This window comes from Cherax quadricarinatus, chromosome 57 (assembly GCF_038502225.1).
Source record: "Cherax quadricarinatus isolate ZL_2023a chromosome 57, ASM3850222v1, whole genome shotgun sequence".
NCBI lineage: Eukaryota > Metazoa > Arthropoda > Malacostraca > Decapoda > Parastacidae > Cherax > Cherax quadricarinatus.
Genome location: NC_091348.1, coordinates 19,583,807 through 19,602,157, shown reverse-complemented (window position 1 = coordinate 19,602,157; position 18,351 = coordinate 19,583,807). Strand labels below are relative to the sequence as shown.

Genomic DNA, 18,351 nt, shown 5'->3' with positions numbered 1-18,351 from the left:
TTTTGAGTGATGGTGAATGTGATGACTAATGAAAGTTTTTTCTTTCTTTTTGGGTCACCCTGCCTCAGTGGAAAACAGCCATGTTATAAAAAAAAAAAAAACTTTTACATTACTTTGTGATATATTTATTTAATTTACTTCAACATATCGGCCATCTTCAACCAAGACAACGTAACCTACAAAAGTTAACACAATCACTCTCATTCAATCAATATTTGTGTTTGCTGAAGTACACACACATCACAATTTTGGTCACTATTACAGAATGGATATATATGCATTGGAAAACATATAAGGGAGGATGACAAAGTTGATCCCATGTATCAGAAATCTTCCCTATGAGGATAGACTCAGAGCCCTGATTCTGCACTCTCTAAAAAGGTGTAGAATTAGGGGGGGATATGACTGAGGTGTACAAATGGAAAACAGGAATTAATAAAGGATGTAAATAGCATGCTAAAAACATCTAACAGACAAGGCTCACAGCAATGGCGTGAAACTGGAAAAATTCAGATTCAGGAAGGGTATAGGAAAGAACTAATTTAGTAACAGTTGTGGACGAGTGGAACAAACTCCCGAGTACCGTCATACACACTAAGATGTTGTGTAGTTTTAAAAATAAGTTGGATAAATACACGAGTTGGTGTGGGTGGGTGTGAGTTGGACCTGACTAGCTTGTGCTACTAGATCGGATGCAGTGTTCCTCCCTTAAGTGATGTGTCTGGTCAAAGATTTGGCTCAAGCCAGTGGGAGAATTGGACCTGCCTCGCATAGGCCAGTAGGCCTGTTGCAGTGTTCCTTCTTTATGTTCAATTCAAGTGGCTCTCCAAATTTCAACAGCCTTACCCATCCTCCAGAGTGCAGGCACTTTACTTCCAACCTCCAGGACTCTGGTCTGGCTAACCAGTTTCCCATGTTAAACCATGAAAAACCACTCGTCTCCACTATCTGACCTATGATGCTCATGTAAGGCTACTGAATGCTCAGGCTCACAATACTCAAAACCTCCTTTAACCCACCCATCTCCCATCCAACCTTTCCTGGGGTGACCCTTATTCCTCCTTCCTTTCACCCTTGATTTATTCCACCCTCGTCATCCTATCCAGCTCCCTCTCTGAATGCGCAAACCACCTCAACAAGCCCTCCTCAGCCCTTGTGATATATACCTTTGGTAACCCCTCACTATATTCTAATTTCTACATGCCAAATTTTCTGCATAACGTTCCCACCACACTAAGTTTAAACATACCACTATCCCTTTAGTTATTACGAATAAGGCAAATGAACGAGGTGCTCTAATTGGAAATTGTGTTTGCTAACAGCTTCATAAAAGTAACTGCTTTATATTAATAACTCAAATAGCAAAAAGACTGAAGTGTCAGTGAAATATAATAATCAATAGTTAGCAAACATCAAGTCAGCAAAGAAATGATACTGTGTGCATTAACAGAAAATTTTATACAGTGTTCGAACCCCACCTGAAATGTCATCCAAGATTGCTTCGGTTTGCTCCATCTCCTCTTCCAGGGTGTAGAGAGGTGGCAATTTATTGTTCTCCTATTAGAAAAGTAGTCATAATTAACAAGGTATTATAAAATGCTATTTAAAAACTATCAATCTCATTTAATAATAATAATAATAATATTATTATTATTAATAATATTATTAATAATAATAATAATAATAATAATAATAATAATAATAATAATAATAATAATAATAATAATAATATAATAATAATATAATAATAATAATATAATAATATAATAATAATATTATTAATTATTATTATTATTATTATTATTAATAATAATAATAATAATAATTAGGTTAGTGGACAGTGAACATAGAAAAGAGTAAGGTGATGAGAGTATCAAATGATTTAGATAAAGAAAAATTGGATATCAAATTGGGGAGGAGTAGTATGGAAGAAGTGAATGTTTTCCGATATTTGGTAGTTGACGTGTCAGTGGATGGATTTATGAAGGATGAGGTTAATCATAGAATTGATGAAGGAAAAAGGGTGAGTGGTGCATTGAGGTATATGTGGAGGGAAAAAATGTTATCTATGGCGGCAAAGAAGGGAATGTATGAAATTATAGTAGTACCAACACTCTTATATGGGTGTGAAGCTTGGGTTGTAAATGCTGCAACAAGGAGGTGGTTGGAGGCAGTGGAGATGTCCTGTCTAAGGGCAATATGTGCTGTAAATATTATGCAGAAAATTCAGAGTGTGGAAATTAGGAGAAGGTGTGGAGTTAATAAAAGTATTAGTCAGAGGGCTGAAGAGGGTTTGTTGAGGTGGTTTGGTCATTTAGAGAGAATGGACTAAAGTAGAATGACATGGAGAGCGTATAAATCTGTAGGGAAAGGAAGGCAGGGTAGGGGTCGTCCTCGAAAAGGTTGGAGGGAGGGGGTAAAGGTGGTGTTGTGGGCGAGGGGTTTGGACTTCCAGCAAGTGTACACGAGTGTGTTAGATAGGAGTGAAAGGAGACAAATGGTATTTGGGACCTGACGAGCTATTGGAGTGTGAGCAGGGTAATATTTAGTGAAGGGATTCAGGGAAACTGGTTATTTTAAATAACCGGACTTGAGTCTTGGAAATGGGAGGTACAATGCCTGCACTCTAAAGGAGGGGTTTGAGATATTGGCAGTTTGGAGGGATATATTGTGTATTTTTATACATACATGTATATACTTCTAAACTGTTGTATTCTGGGCAGCTCTGCAAAAACAGTGATTATGTGTGAGTGAGGTGAAAGTGCTGAATGATTATGAAAGTATTTTCTTTTTGGGGATTTTCTTTCTTTTTGGGTCACCCTGCCTCGGTGGGAGACGGCCGACTTGTTGGGAGGAAAAAAAAAAAATAATAATAATAATAATGGTGGAATGATGAAGTAAAGGGTGTGATAAAAGAGAAAAAGAGAGCTTATAAGAGATTTTTACAAAGCAGAAGTGTTATAAGAAAAGCAGAGTATATATAAAGTAAAAAAAGGTGAAGAGTGATGATAGAGTGCAAAAGGAGAGCAGATGATAGTGGGAGAGGCACTGTCAAGAAATTTTGATGAAAATAAGAAAAAATTTTGGAGCGAGATAAACAAGTTAAGAAACCCTAGAGAACAATTGGATTTGTCAGTTAAAACCAGAGTAGGGGAGTTAGTACATGGGGAGCTGGAGGTATTGGGTAGATGGCAGGAATATTTTGAGGAACTTTTAATTGTCGATGAAGAAAGGGAGGTACAACATCCTTTCGGAGTGAAGAGCAGGATGTGAATGTGCAGGAGGTGCGCAAGGCATTACGTACAATGAAAGGGGGTAAGGCGGCTGGAACTGACAGGATCATGACAAAAATGTTAAAAGCTGTTGGAGTGTGAGCAGGGTAGTATTTAGTGAAGGGATTCAGGAAAACCGGTTATTTTTATATAGCCAGACTTGAGTACTGGAAATGGGAAGTACAATGCCTGCACTTTAAAGGAAGGGTTTGGGATATTGGCAGTTTGGAGGGATATGTTAATATCTTTATATATGCTTCTAAATTGTTGTATCTGGGCACCTCTGCAAGACAGTGATTATGTATGAGTGAGTTGAAAGTGTTAAATGATGAAACTATTTTCTTTTTGGAGATTTTCCTTCTTTTCGGTTCACTCTGCCTTGGTGGGAGACAGCCGCCTTGGTGGGAGACAGCCGCCTTGGTGGGAGACAGCCGACTTGTTGGAAAAAATAATAATATTTTATTTTGACATGTTTATACAAAGGAATATAATTTAGGTGTACATGCCAAAAGCCCCTTTATATGCAGAGCATTTTGGCCAAACTTTAAATTAACTTAAGATTAATAAATCAATAACAGTATTTATGGTCATTAGACGAGTTCCAATGAATACAAGAGAACTGAGTATTCTATTAGGTCATGCTATATGGCTTCAATAAGTCTTGAGAAGACATACAATTTTGATTATTAACCTTAGGTGGCCACAATGGAGTGATTAGCATTTGAGATGAATACAGATATTGAGAGTATATATCAATTATACTGATGAGAAAATTTTACCTATGTTCATGATATTGAGCAAAGGAGATAAGGCATTTTTTAACTGTAGATTTAAAAATGATAGCTAATCCAATGGTTCTTGAGATTTCTGGCAGGGAGTTCCAGATTTTGGGCCCCTTTATGTACAATGAGTTATTGAAAAGATTTAGTCTGACAGGGAATGTCAGAGGTTTTTCTGCCTAGTGTTGTGTCTGAGTCCTAGTGCAACTATCAAGACAGCATTTCAGGTCAGGATTTTTATCAGAATTGTATTCCACCAAGGCAGGGTGGCCCAAAAAGAAAAATGAAAGTTTTTCTTTTTAAATTTAGTAATTTGTACAGAAGGAGTTACTAGCCTCTTACTCCTGGCATTTTAGTCGTCTCTTACAACATGCATGGCTTATGGAGGAAGAATTCTGTTCCACTTTCCCTTGGAGATAAAAGGAAATAAAAAAGAACAAAAACTAGAAAGAAAATAGAAGAAAACCCAGAGGGGTGTGTATATATATGCTTGTACATGTATGTGTAGTGTGATCTAAATGTTAGTAGTAGTAGCAAGACGTACCTGAAATCTTGCATGTTTATGAAACAGAAAATAAGACACCAGCAATCCTACCATCATGTAAAACAAATACAGGCTTTCGTTTTACACTCACTTGGCAGGACGGTGTTCTGTAAATGTAGGCTGCATAATAGTACGAGTGAATGCTTTGTATAGTGAGTGTAAATGTAGGCTGCATAATAGTACGAGTGAATGCTTTGTATAGTGAGTAGGTTTAGGTCTTTGAAGAGTGTGGGGGTGGGGTGGGGGTTATCTAGCTGTGGATCTTGTGATCATTGGCACTGTGGCTTTTTGTGTTATTGATTTTAGGTAGTTTTTCATTGTGGAACCCCAGGCACAAATAGCATAGGTGAGGTATGGGTAGATCAGTGAATAGTATAATGTAAGTAGTGCTGTTTGTGGTACATAGTAATGTATCTTCGAGAGGATGACGACTGTTTTAGAAGCTATTTTTGTTGTGTGTTGGATATGGGGGTTGAATTTCAGGTTATCAAGGTGCAGACCCAGGAATTTTCCCTCATTATATTTAGCAATAAGCACGTTGTTAAGCACAATGTTTAGCTGGAGCTCACTTGCTCTACTCCTAAACAAAATGTAAAAGGTTTTGTCTATATAAAGTGTAAGTTTACTGACGGTCAACCAGGTTACTATTTTTGAGAGTTCTTCGTTAACAATAATGTTGAGTGAGGCTACATTCGGGTGGGAGATGACAAAAGTCATGTCGTCAGCAAAGAGAATAGGTTTAAGTTGTGATACTCTTGGAAGATCGTTGATATGTAAAAGGAAAAGGAGGGGGATGAGAACGCTACCCTGTGGTACACCAGTGTTCAGGGGTCTTGTTGAGGAGGTTGCATCCTTGATAGAAAGAGTGCTTTCTATTAGTAAGGTAGACTTGATAAATGCATATTTAAAGTATACATACATTAAAAGGTTAAAAAAAAAAAGCAAAACAAACCTTAACAATAAATTCTTTCAATCCCTGGAAGACTTCTTCCTTGTCCTCAACACCACAGTTTTCTTCCAACAAATTGTGCGTTGTTTCAGAGTGCACTTTAGCAGTGTAACCGTAACTCAATGGAATCGCAGCTGAAATGGTTGATAAAATGTAGCATAAGGCAGATGACTGAAGGTAGTAGGATGGGTAGACAACTCTCAATATGATGCTACTATCCAAGTGGTGCTACCATTCTATCAAAATATAAAATGAAAGTCTGATTAATGTTTTGCAATCTAGGGGGATTTTTTTCTACCTCATGAGAAGTTAATTCTTAAAACATATGATTATATTCCTCATATACTTGTCTTTACTTTTTTTTTAGTTTAATATCTTTATTATACACCCCATACCCATCCAGTGGGCAGTAGTCAAAAGATTACAGAGGTACATAATGGGTCCAGGGACTGGACCCCAAAGTTTTGATAGCCATGACAAGTTACAAAGGTAATGAACCATTTATACGTCTATAGGTGGTTACAACCATGAACAAATTATGAAGTAATGAGCCATTCACACGTCCACACCCGGTCACAACTATAATGAGTTATTAGTGCAAATATTAATTGGGTTAGACACGCGTGCGCATGCACGCGCGCACACGTGCATGCACACACATGCACATGCACACACATGCACATGCACACACATGCACATGCACACACATGCACATGCACACACATGCACACATGCAAGCACACGCGTACGCACATGCACACGCGTGCACATGCGCGCACACGCACACGTGCATGCACACACGCACACATGTACACGCATGCGCACATGCACACACAAGTACACACACACGCACGCACACGAGCTATGACGACCCCTGCAACCACAAATAGGCGAGTACACACACGCACACACACGAGTGAGCGTGTGCACACACACACTCCCAGTAGCGGCCAGTGAAGAGGCCTGGAGTCTCAAATGGGCCACTTAAAACAATGAGGTTTAATGAAGAGAAATTTCAACTACTCAGATATGGAAAACTTGAAGTTAAAACTGTATCAGAGTACATATACAACAAATTCTAACCATACAACAGAGCGAAAAAGTAATATGAAGGACCTGGGAGTGATAATGTCAGAGGATCTTGCCTTCAAAGACTACAATGTATCTACCACATCTGCAAGGAAAATGATAGGATGGATAACGAGAACCTTCAAAACTAGGGACGCCAAGACCACAATATTTTCTTCAAATTGCTTGTTCTTTCTAGGCTGGAATACTGCTGTACACTAACTGCCCCCTTCAAGCCAGGAAAAACTGCTGACCTGGAGAGTGTACAAAGAACTTTTACGGCACACACAAGTATAAGGCACCTAAAGTACTGGGAACGGTTGAAGGCCCTTGATCTTTATTCCCTGGAGAGCAGGCAGGAGAGATGCATGATAACATACACTTGGAAAATCCTAGAGTGATTAGTACCAAATTTACACACAAAAATCACTCCTTGTGAAAGCAAGAGACTCAGCAGGAGATGCAACATTTCCCCAATGAAAAGCAGGGACACAAGAAGTACACACAGACAACACAATAAGTGCCCGGGGCCCAAGACTGTTCAACTGCCTCCCAGCATACATAAGGGGGATTACCAATAGACCCCTGGCTGTCTTCAAGAAGGCACTGAACAGGCACCTAAAGTCAGTACCTGACCAACTGGGCTGTGGTTCGTATGCCAGTGTGCATGCAGCCAGCAGTAACAGCCTTGTTGATCAGACCCTGATCCACAATGAGGTCTGGTCTCAGATTGAGTCATGGGGGCACTGACCCCCAATACCCCCTCCAGGTAAACTCTAGGCAAGTTCTACAAATATTGCTCCAATCTGCTTAAAATTACCATTCATAGGAAAGTAGTTATTTGTGTAATAAGCTTTAGGTAAAAGTTTACTGTTTAAGCTAATTATGAAAATTATGAAGCATATGAATTCAGCTGTATTGTTGGAAATTACTGTTTCACAATTTAATGTTCACATTTAAGCTGAACAACTTACCTGCACCTGATCTTTAAACAGCAACAATTTAGCTATGAAATTCTCTTCAATATATTCAATATTCCACTGTTTTGTACTATTAGTATTCAAAGAATTATCTCTGGGATAATTTTTAAGGTAGCAAGAGCACTGCTTGCTATTACTAGCTTATTAATGTACAGTGCTTTCCAATTATTTCAGAATAACTGTACATAAAAAAAAGTCATTAAAGAAATAAATATGAATCAATAATTTTCTTTCTTTTTGGGTCACCCTGCCTCGGTGGGAGACTGCCGACTTGTCGAGGAAAAAAAATCCATTAAGAATTATCCAAATATGTTATGCATTTCATCCATGATTAACAATCTAATGAACTGCTTTCACTTTGCCTATGTTATAGAACACATACTATTGTAACTTCCTTAACCAACAGAACAGTTAACCAATTCCCTTAACCTATTACATATATGCCTCTTAATTTATCTAATGCCCAAAGGATATACAGTGGACCCTCAACCAGTGATGGCATCGATTAACGATAAATCTGACTAGCCATACATTTTAACGCAAAAATTTTGCCTCGACTAGCGCTTAAAAACCCGACCAGCGCTATTCGTCCCGTACGAGACGCGTCCACTTTAGCCTGAGCGCACCTCACTTGTCCCGTGGGTGCCAGTGTTTACAAGCCAGCCACCGCGGTCGCTTCCAAACATACAACTGGAACATGTCATATTATCACAGCCTTTGTAGTGATTGCACCTGCAAAATAAGTCACCATGGGCCCCAAGAAAGCTTCTAGTGCCAACCCTACAGCAAAAAGGGTGAGAATTACTATGGAGATGAAGAAAGAGATCATTGCTAAGTATGAAAGTGGAGTGCGTGTCTCTGAGCTGGTCAGGCTGTATAATAAACCCCAATCAACCATCGCTACTATTGCAGGCAAGAAAACGGCAATCAAGGAAGCTGTTCTTGCCAAAGGTACAACTATGTTTTCGAAACTGAGATCGCAAGCGGTAGATGTTGAGAGACTTATTGGTGTGGATAAATGAGAAACAGATAGCAGGAGATAGCATCTCTCAAGCAATCATATGTGAAAAGGCTAGGAAGCTGCATGACGATTTAATTAAAAAAATGCCAGCAACTAGTGATGCGAGTGAATTTAAAGCCAGCAAAGGTTGGTTTGAGAGATTTAAGAAGCATAGTGACATTCATAGTGTGATAAGGCATGGTGAGGCTGCCAGTTCGGACCACAAAGCGGCTGAAAAATATGTGCAGGAATTCAAGGAGTACATAGACAGTGAAGGACTGAAACCTGAACAAGTGTTTAATTGCAACGAAACAGGCCTGTTTTGGAAGAAATTGCCAAGCAGGACCTACATTGCTCAGGAGGAAAAGGCACTCCCAGGACATAAGCCTATGAAAGACAGGCTTACTCCGTTGATGTGTGCCAATGCTAGTGGTGATTGCAAAGTGAAGCCTTTATTGGTGTATCACTCTGAAACTCCCAGAGTGTTCAGGAAAAACAATGTCGTCAAGGCTAATTTGTGTGTGCTGTGGAGGGCAAACAGTAAGGCATGGGTCACTAGGGACTTTTTCTATGACTGGTTACACCATGCATTTGCCCCCAATGTGAAAAATTACCTAATTGAAAAGAAATTAGACCTTAAGTGCCTCCTAGTATTAGACAATGCTCCTGGTCATCCTTCAGACTTGGCAGAGCGACTTTCTAGGGACATGAGCTTCATTAAGGTGAAGTTTTTGCCTCCTAATACCACTTCTCTCCTGCAGCCCATGGACCAGCAGGTTATTTCCAACTTCAAGAAACTGTACACAAAAGCTATGTTTGAAAGGTGCTTTGTAGTGACCCCAGAAACTCAACTGACTAAGAGTTTTGGAAAGATCATTTTACCATCCTCAATTGTGTAAACATGATAGGTAAGGCTTGGGAGGAAGTGACTAAGAAGACCTTGAACTCTGCTTGAAAAAAACTGTGGCCAGAATGTGTAGACAAAAGGGATTGTGAAGGGTTTGAGGCTAACCCTGGGAATCCTATGCCAGTTGAGGAATCCATTGTGGCATTGGGGAAGTCCTTGGGGTTGGAGGTTAGTGGGGAGGATGTGGAAGAGCTGGTGGAGGAGGACAATGAAGAACTAACCACTGATGAGCTGCTAGATCATCTTGAACAGCAAGAGGGCAGACCTGAGGAAACTGCTTCGGAGGAGGGGATAGAGAAATTGAAGTTGCCTACTTCTAAGATTAAGGAAATGTATGCAAAGTGGCTTGAAGTGCAAACCTTTTTTGATGAAAATCACCCTGACACAGCTACTGCAAGCAGTGTTGGCAACCTGTACACTGACAATGTCGTGAACCACTTTAGGAAAGTCATAAAGGAATGAGGGGTACAGGTATCTATGGACAGATATGTTGTGCGACAGAAGTCCAGTGACTCAAGCTGGTCCTAGTGGCATTAAAAGAACAAGGGAAGTAACCCCAGAAAAAGACTTGCTACCTCAAGTGCTAATGGAAGGGGATTCCCCTTCTAAACAGTAAGAAGATCAACGGTCTCCCTTCCTCCCATCCCATCAATCATCACCAGATCTTCAATAAAGGTAAGTGTCATGTAACTGTGCATGTCTTCTTCAGTTTGTGTGTATTAAAATTAATATTTCATGTGGTAAAAAAAAAAAATTTTCAATACTTTTGGGTGTCTTGCACGGATTAATTTGATTTCCATTATTTCTTATGGGGAAAATTAACTTGACTAACGATTATTTCGATTAACGATGAGCTCTCAGGAACGGATTAATATCGCTGGTTGAGGGCCCACTGTACTATATGGACTGCATAATCAAGCTGTTAAATCAATCAGTAAAGATTCTACACAATTCAGCCATGGGCAACAAAACATCTAAATATTTAAATGCCATACCTATTAACGTATTCAGATATTTGGGAGTGGACGTGTCAGCGGATGGGTCTATGAAAGATGAGGTGAATCATAGAATTGATGAGGGAAAAAGAGTGAGTGGTGCACTTAGGAGTCTGTGGAGACAAAGAACTTTGTCCTTGGAGGCAAAGAGGGGAATGTATGAGAGTATAGTTTTACCAGCGAGGAGAAGGCTGGAGGCAGTGGAGATGTCATGTCTGAGGGCAATTTTGTGTGAATATAATGCAGAGAATTCGTAGTTTGGAAGTTAGGAGGAGGTGCGGGATTACCAAAACTGTTGTCCAGAGGGCTGAGGAAGGGTTGTTGAGGTGGTTCGGACATGTAGAGAGAATGGAGCGAAACAGAATAACTTCAAGAGTGTATCAGTCTGTAGTGGAAGGAAGGCGGGGTAGGGGTCGGCCTAGAATAACAGTGTATTCCTTAATGATTCCTCTGCGGAAGCTAAACTGAATCAGACCTAACTCGGCTGGTGAGTAGAAATCCTCCTCTGTCCGCACATAATAGCTGGTACTAACAATATAGAAGGTTGCCTCATGAAGTACTGTAAAAGAACGTATTACTGTTAGTGAGGAGCTCAAAGATATCAACTTGGGAGATGTAAATGGAAGGGGGATTATTTGTGAAAAATTAGTTTTAAATTTATAAGACACCCAGTAAAGTATCTATTTTCATGTGCATACAATTATTATTTATTTATTAAAGCTAACAAAATTGCATGGCAATAAGTGTTTAAAACTTACTAAATCCAGAGGCATAAAAATCAACAGTGTTTAAGATCTCTCGTCTCATATCTTCAATTTTCTTTTTTCTCCTTTCTTCCTGACGTTTAAGCTCTGACATTGATAAACCTCTACAGTCAAGTTTTTCTGCACTCTCTTGACTACATTGCTTCATGACTTTATATTTTTCTTTCTTCGAAACTGGTAATGCCTAAGAGAGAAATACAACTCAGAAGTCAGTGACAAAAAATAATGGTATAATTATGTTATTAATTATATTTAGGGTTTAATAAAAACCCACAGGGGTAAGGCATCACCTTCGGAAATGCCTCGCTGGCATTAAGGAATTTCCCTAGAGAGGATCACACTAATAGTCTTAGCTCAATTAAAAGTAATATACCTTTGGCATACAAGACAATGCACAGGGATACCAATGCAAGTACAGTGGACCCTCAACCAACGATGGCATCGATTAACGATAAATCCAACCAGCGATACATTTTAACGCAAAAATTTTGCCTCGACTAGCGCTAAAAAACTTGACCAACACTATTCGTTCCGTCTGAGACACGTCCACTTCTGGCCAGTGTTTACAAGCCATCCAGCCACTGCGGTCGCTTCCAAGCATACAATTGGAACATTTCATATTATCACAGCCTTTTTAGTGATTGCACCTGCAAAATAAAGTCACCATGGGCCCCAAGAAAGCTTCTAGTGCCAACCCTACAGCAAAAAGGGTGAGAATTACTATGGATATGAAGAAAGAGATCATTGCTAAGTATGAAAGTGGAGTGTGTCTCTCCGAGCTGGCCAGGTTGTACACAAAACCCCAATCAACCATCGCTACTATTGTGGCCAAGAAAACGGCAATCAAGGAAGCTGTTCTTGCCAAAGGTGCAACTATGTTTTCGAAACTGAGATCGCAAGTGATAAAGATGTTGAGAGACTTATTGGTGTGGATAAACGAAAAACAGATAGCAGGAGATAGCATCTCTCAAGCGATCATATGTGAAAAGGCTAGGAAGTTGCATGACGATTTAATTAGAAAAATGCCAGCAACTAGTGGTGATGTGAGTGAATTTAAGGCCAGCAAAGGTTGGTTTGAGAGATTTAAGAATTGTAGTGGCATACATAGTGAGGTAAGGCATGGTGAGGCTGCCAGTTTGGACCAAAAAGCACCTGAAAAATATGTGCAGGAATTCAAGGAGTACATAGACAGTGAAGAATTGAAACCTGAACAAGTGTGTAATTGTGACACTGACAATGTTGTGAAACACTTTAGGAATGTCATAAAGGAATGGGAGGTACAGGCCTCTATGGACAGATATGTTGTGTGACAGAGGTCCAGTGACTCAAGCTGGTCCTAGTGGCATTAAAAGAAAAAGGGAAGTAACCCCGAAAAAGAACTTGCCACCTCAAGTCCTAATGGAAGGGGATTCCCCTTCTAAACACTAACACCATCAACACGCTCCCCTCCTCCTATCCCATCAATCATCACCAGATCTTCAATAAAGGTATGTGTCATGTAACTGTGCATGTCTTCTTCAGTTTGTGTGTATTAAAATTAATATTTCATGTTGTAAAAAATTTTTTTTTCAATACTTTTGGGTGTCTTGCACGGATTAATTTGATTTCCATTATTTCTTATGGGGAAAATTAACTCTACTAACGATAATTTCGATTAACGATGAGCTCTCAGGAACGGATTAATATCGCTGGTCGTGGGTCCACTGTACTGTAATGCTTATTTAATAGCATGCTTGGTCAACTTTCAAATAATTACTAGTCGCCACAGATCATTGCAAATTTGTATTTTTGATTAGTTTCTTTGAATCAAGATACATATACAGTGGTACCTTGAGTTACGAACTTAATTCGTTCCAGAAGGCTGTTCGAGTGCCGATACTGAACGAATTTGTTCCCCTAAGGAATAATGTAAATTAGATTAATCCATTTCAGACCCCCAAAAATACACTTACAAAAGCACTTGCAAAAATACACTTACATAACTGTTCAAGTTGGGAGCTGTTTGAAACTCTAGGTACCATTGTATACTCAAAATACAGAATTCACTATAGAATCTATCCTGCTTGATGGGATATTCCTCATCACTGCAGCTTTTGTGCAACCATTCAAAGTTGTGTGTCTATGCTGTTCAACAACTCTTGAATAAGGGTACTGTGCTACTTTACCCTTGATCAACTCATACCTAATTACCACCAACCCCTTCCATTCCCCAGGTTTTTGAATGACATACAGATTCAGCATTTCCCTATGAATATCATAATTCTTAATAATAGCTCCTCTACAGCAGTCAAATATGCCAGGAAAGTGATTCATAACCACCAGACCCAAAGCTACCAGAGAGGGCCATTAAACATGAGACCACAGGCAAAGCTCTCGCTTCACATGCTGAGGGTCCAGGTTCGATTCCTGGCAAGGGTGGAGATATTAGGCATGCTTCCTTACATCTGTTGTCCATGTTTACCCATCAGTAAAATGGGTACCTGGGTGTTAGTAGACTTGTGGGGGTCACATCCTTAGACAAAATTGACCTAATTTGTCTGAAATGCTCTAAATAACAATATGTATGTAGTAGTACAGTATGTCATTGAGGTCAGTTAGGCCTGTATACCTTGCACATGTACTTGTAGAAATACATTGGTACCTTGAGTTTCAAACAGCTCCTAACTCGAACAATTATGCAAGTGTATTTTTTAAGTGCTTTTGTAAGTGTATTTTTGGGGGTCTTAAATGAACTAATCTAATTTACATTATTCCTTAGGGGAGCAAATTCATTCGGTATCGGCACTTGAACAGCCTTCTGGAATGAATTAAGTTCGTAACTCGAGGTACCACTGTATAGTTATTATTATTATACATGTAATTTCATGCACTGGCCAGGGAGGTATACCATCTTTTAGGAGTGAAGAAGAGCAGAATGTAAGTGTGGTGGAGGTACGCGAGGCATTACGTAGAATGAAAGGGGGTAAAGCAGCTGGAACTGATGGGATCATGACAGAAATGTTAAAAGCAGGGGGGGATATAGTGTTGGAGTGGTTGGTACTTTTGTTTAATAAATGTATGAAAGAGGGGAAGGTACCTAGGGATTGGCAGAGAGCATGTATAGTCCCTTTATATAAAGGGAAAGGGGACAAAAGATTGTAAAAATTATAGAGGAATAAGTTTACCGAGTATACCAGGAAAAGTATACGGTAGGGTTATAATTGAAAGAATTAGAGGTAAGACAGAATGTAGAATTGCGGACGAGCAAGGAGGCTTCAGAGTGGGTAGGGGATGTGTAGATCAAGTGTTTACATTGAAGCATATATGTGAACAGTATTTAGATAAAGGTAGGGAAGTTTTTATTGCATTTATGGATTTAGAAAAGGCATATGATAGAGTGGATAGAGGAGCAATGTGGCAGATGTTGCAAGTATATGGAATAGGTGGTAAGTTACTAAATGCTGTAAAGAGCTTTTATGAGGATAGTGAGGCTCAGGTTAGGGTGTGTAGAAGAGAGGGAGAATACTTCCCGGTAAAAGTAGGTCTTAGACAGGGATGTGTAATGTCACCATGGTTGTTTAATATATTTATAGATGGGGTTGTAAAAGAAGTAAATGCTAGGGTGTTCGGGAGAGGGGTGGGATTAAATTATGGGGAATCAAATTCAAAATGGGAATTGACACAGTTACTTTTTGCTGATGATACTGTGCTTATGGGAGATTCTAAAGAAAAATTACAAAGGTTAGTGGATGAGTTTGGGAATGTGTGTAAAGGTAGAAAGTTGAAAGTGAACATAGAAAAGAGTAAGGTGATGAGGGTATCAAATGATTTAGATAAAGAAAAATTGGATATCAAATTGGGGAAGAGGAGTATGGAAGAAGTGAATGTTTTCAGATACTTGGGAGTTGACGTGTCGGCGGATGGATTTATGAAGGATGAGGTTAATCATAGAATTGACGAGGGAAAAAAGGTGAGTGGTGCGTTGAGGTATATGTGGAGTCAAAAAACGTTATCAATGGAGGCAAAGAAGGGAATGTATGAAAGTATAGTAGTACCAACACTCTTATATGGATGTGAAGCTTGGGTGGTAAATGCAGCAGCGAGGAGACGGTTGGAGGCAGTGGAGATGTCCTGTCTAAGGGCAATGTGTGGTGTAAATATTATGCAGAAAATTCGGAGTGTGGAAATTAGGAGAAGGTGTGGAGTTAATAAAAGCATTAGTCAGAGGGCAGAAGAGGGGTTGTTGAGGTGGTTTGGTCATTTAGAGAGAATGGATCAAAGTAGAATGACATGGAAAGCATATAAATCTATAGGGGAAGGAAAGAGGGGTAGGGGTCGTCCTCGAAAGGGTTGGAAAGAGGGGGTAAAGGAGGTTTTGTGGGTGAGGGGCTTGGACTTCCAGCAAGCGTGCATGAGCGTGTTAGATAGGAGTGAATGGAGACGAATGATACTTGGGACCTGACGATCTGTTGGAGTGTGAGCAGGGTAATATTTAGTGAAGGGATTCAGGGAAACCGGTTATTTTCATATAGTCGGACTTGAGTCCTGGAAATGGGAAGTACAATGCCTGCACTTTAAAGGAGGGGTTTGGGATATTGGCAGTTTGGAGGGATATGTTGTGTATCTCTATACGTATATGCTTCTAAACTGTTGTATTCTGAGCACCTCTGCAAAAGCAGTGATAATGTGTGAGTGTGGTGAAAGTGTTGAATGATGATGAAAGTATTTTCTTTTTGGGGATTTTCTTTCTTTTTTTTTTTTGGGTCACCCTGCCTCGGTGGGAGACGGCCGACTTGTTGGGAAAAAAAAAAAAAAAAAAAAAATGTACTATATTATGGAATTTATACACATCTTCCTTTACTCAATCTTTAGCTCTGTATACAGTCAAACCTAACTTTCTTCAGTACCTGGAAGTTAATTTTAAGGCAGTCCAAAATGCATAATCAGGGGCTTTATAAAGAATGCCAATAATGTTAATTAATTCTACATAAACTGTAAAATGTACTTTTTAGAAATTAATAATATTTTACATCTTTCAAAGTTTCATTATCATTTTGGGGGACATTTATAGTACATTAAAATTATGCCATAGAGCAAATTCATATTTGCCTTGGTCATCTACTGTTGCCTTACACCTAATAGGCATAACATTAATGGACACAAACATGATTTCCATATATTGTATATCTAGGCACATTCCTCACATGAAACTGATGATTTTAAATGGTATCTGGTGGTCACTGAACTTCCAAGTTGCTCTCATCTAATTATAAAGATAGCAGGCTTGGTAACCTGATAAAATATAAGAGTTACCAACATAATTTAGGTTTGTTAGGTAAGACACATATGCATAATTTAGGTTTATTTTATGTTAGTGCATGGTCATAATTTCACAAAATCTACACGTGGAAGAATGTATCAGAAACTTCCGACTGTTAGGAACCCTTCTGTGATCACTGGTGTTTTATTCTAGGTTAAATCTGAGTACTTTACATGAAATCTGAAATCATGATACAAGTGGTAGTGCCTTCTGTTCACATTTGAAGGGCCTGTGTGATCCCAGTGCAAGTGGAAGTATTGGAGGCTGCATCCTGGGAAAGAGGATCAAAGGACTTCAGTGGAAACATGACAAGCCTAATTAGTTTCCTTCTTTTCTCCTGGGTAATACATGTATACTCATTGTGATTAAAATACAAATTTCTTATCTTCAGACACTTGCAGCACAGAAATCTCTTATTAATAAACGATACTACCCACTGGGAGCTTATCAGGTACTTTATAGAGCCCACAGTGGGTGAAACCCTTTATTATTAAAGGGTTTCTTTGATGTATTTTTATCATCTGTAGCCAGTAAATGTGGCTCAGTTGGTAGCGGTCTCAGTGTGGGTTCAGTACCAAGGAGTAAAAACATTGGGATTTTTCCCTACACCTGTTTTGCTGGCAGCAACTAGGTACCTGGGTATTAATGGACTGGTATGGATCACATCCTGGGAAGAGAGGATTAAAGGCCCCCAATGGAAATAAGAAAAATCTTCAAGTGACTTTATTGAGTTATCCTGGGTTATTAAACCTTTGGGTTAATAATCGGAACAAAATCCTTTTCTTGTTGGCTCATAACCATTCATTTACATACTTGTCTGTACTGTAGTTACTACAAACTTCCATAACCAAAGATTTTATGTAAAATTCATGTAATGCAAGATGCCAGTCTTAAAACATACTGTATACTATTCACAGAGATGTGCTAAACCCATAAGGAACAGGAGATAATCAGGTCTAAACCATGTACGCCGCATTTCCTAGGATTACGAGGTTTCTAAACCGAAGTTAATTGGTAAAGAAAAACCTAAATGTGGCTTGCAAGAAATATGAACCACATGAAAGAAAAATAGTTATGGGGAAGCGCTAAAGCCGTGGGTCATATGGCTCCTAGAGAATACTATAATAAAAAAGAAGTGCTAAACTCCTAAGGAATAAAAAGGGGCTCAGATTTGCCCCGAGAAGTGAGAAGAGCGCCAAGTCCCTAGATAAAGAGTCTTGTACAGGTGTCAAGAACCTCCCTCAAAAAAGTTAGGTAAATAAAAAAAAGTTACCTTCCATTCGGCATAGAGGTGCTGAGGGAGGTCAGCCATTGACACGGGCCGCCCTAACCTTTTCTCCACCTCCGGTTTTTTCTCCACCATGAAGAAATAAAACTCACTTTCTTGCTGCTTCTTGCGACCCATTGCTGCGAGGATGACAGGTGCTGTAAATGCAAGGAGAAGAAATCTGGTTAAGACAGGAGATAAGAGAGACACTAAACGTGTTATCAGAAGACCATCCACCCCTCCCTCTCCTCCACCCAGATATGAACACATAAAACACCCATTATAACGACATTTCGCTCAGAGGAAGCTATATCAATAGCCTGATTAAGCTTCCCTTGAACGATATGTAGTTACAATAGTCCTACGCGGTATATGCGAGATTTAAACTGTGTCAACGTCTAACATTACCACGTCGTCCCAGGTCACTCACCACACTAGTGGTGGACCCTCACACTTCCCTTGTTTCACTCCAGTTACATCAACTTCAGTTATTGCTACAGAATATTGCTACAGAAACTTACTGCATA

The 18,351-nt window shown here is 39.4% G+C and overlaps 1 protein-coding gene across 3 annotated transcripts in view; it reads right to left on the bottom strand.

Annotated features, from left to right (window-relative positions):
• Positions 1-18,289, bottom strand: part of LOC128693546 (protein maelstrom homolog) — a 68,391-nt gene extending 50,102 nt beyond the window's left edge. For 2 of the 3 annotated variants that reach the window (XM_070097401.1, XM_070097402.1), the window contains exons 1-3: positions 17,831-17,971; positions 5,548-5,678; positions 1,479-1,557 (exon numbers count right to left, since the gene is read on the bottom strand). In XM_070097401.1, the coding sequence (XP_069953502.1) occupies positions 1,479-1,557; positions 5,548-5,678; positions 17,831-17,837 (217 nt within the window). In that variant the 5' untranslated portion in view covers positions 17,838-17,971. Of the gene's footprint in view, positions 1-1,478; positions 1,558-5,547; positions 5,679-10,897; positions 11,054-11,252; positions 11,443-17,830; positions 17,983-18,232 lie in introns of those variants that run through there. The other variant, XM_070097403.1, reaches the window with a different exon arrangement.
• Between the last annotated feature and the right edge of the window lie 62 nt (positions 18,290-18,351).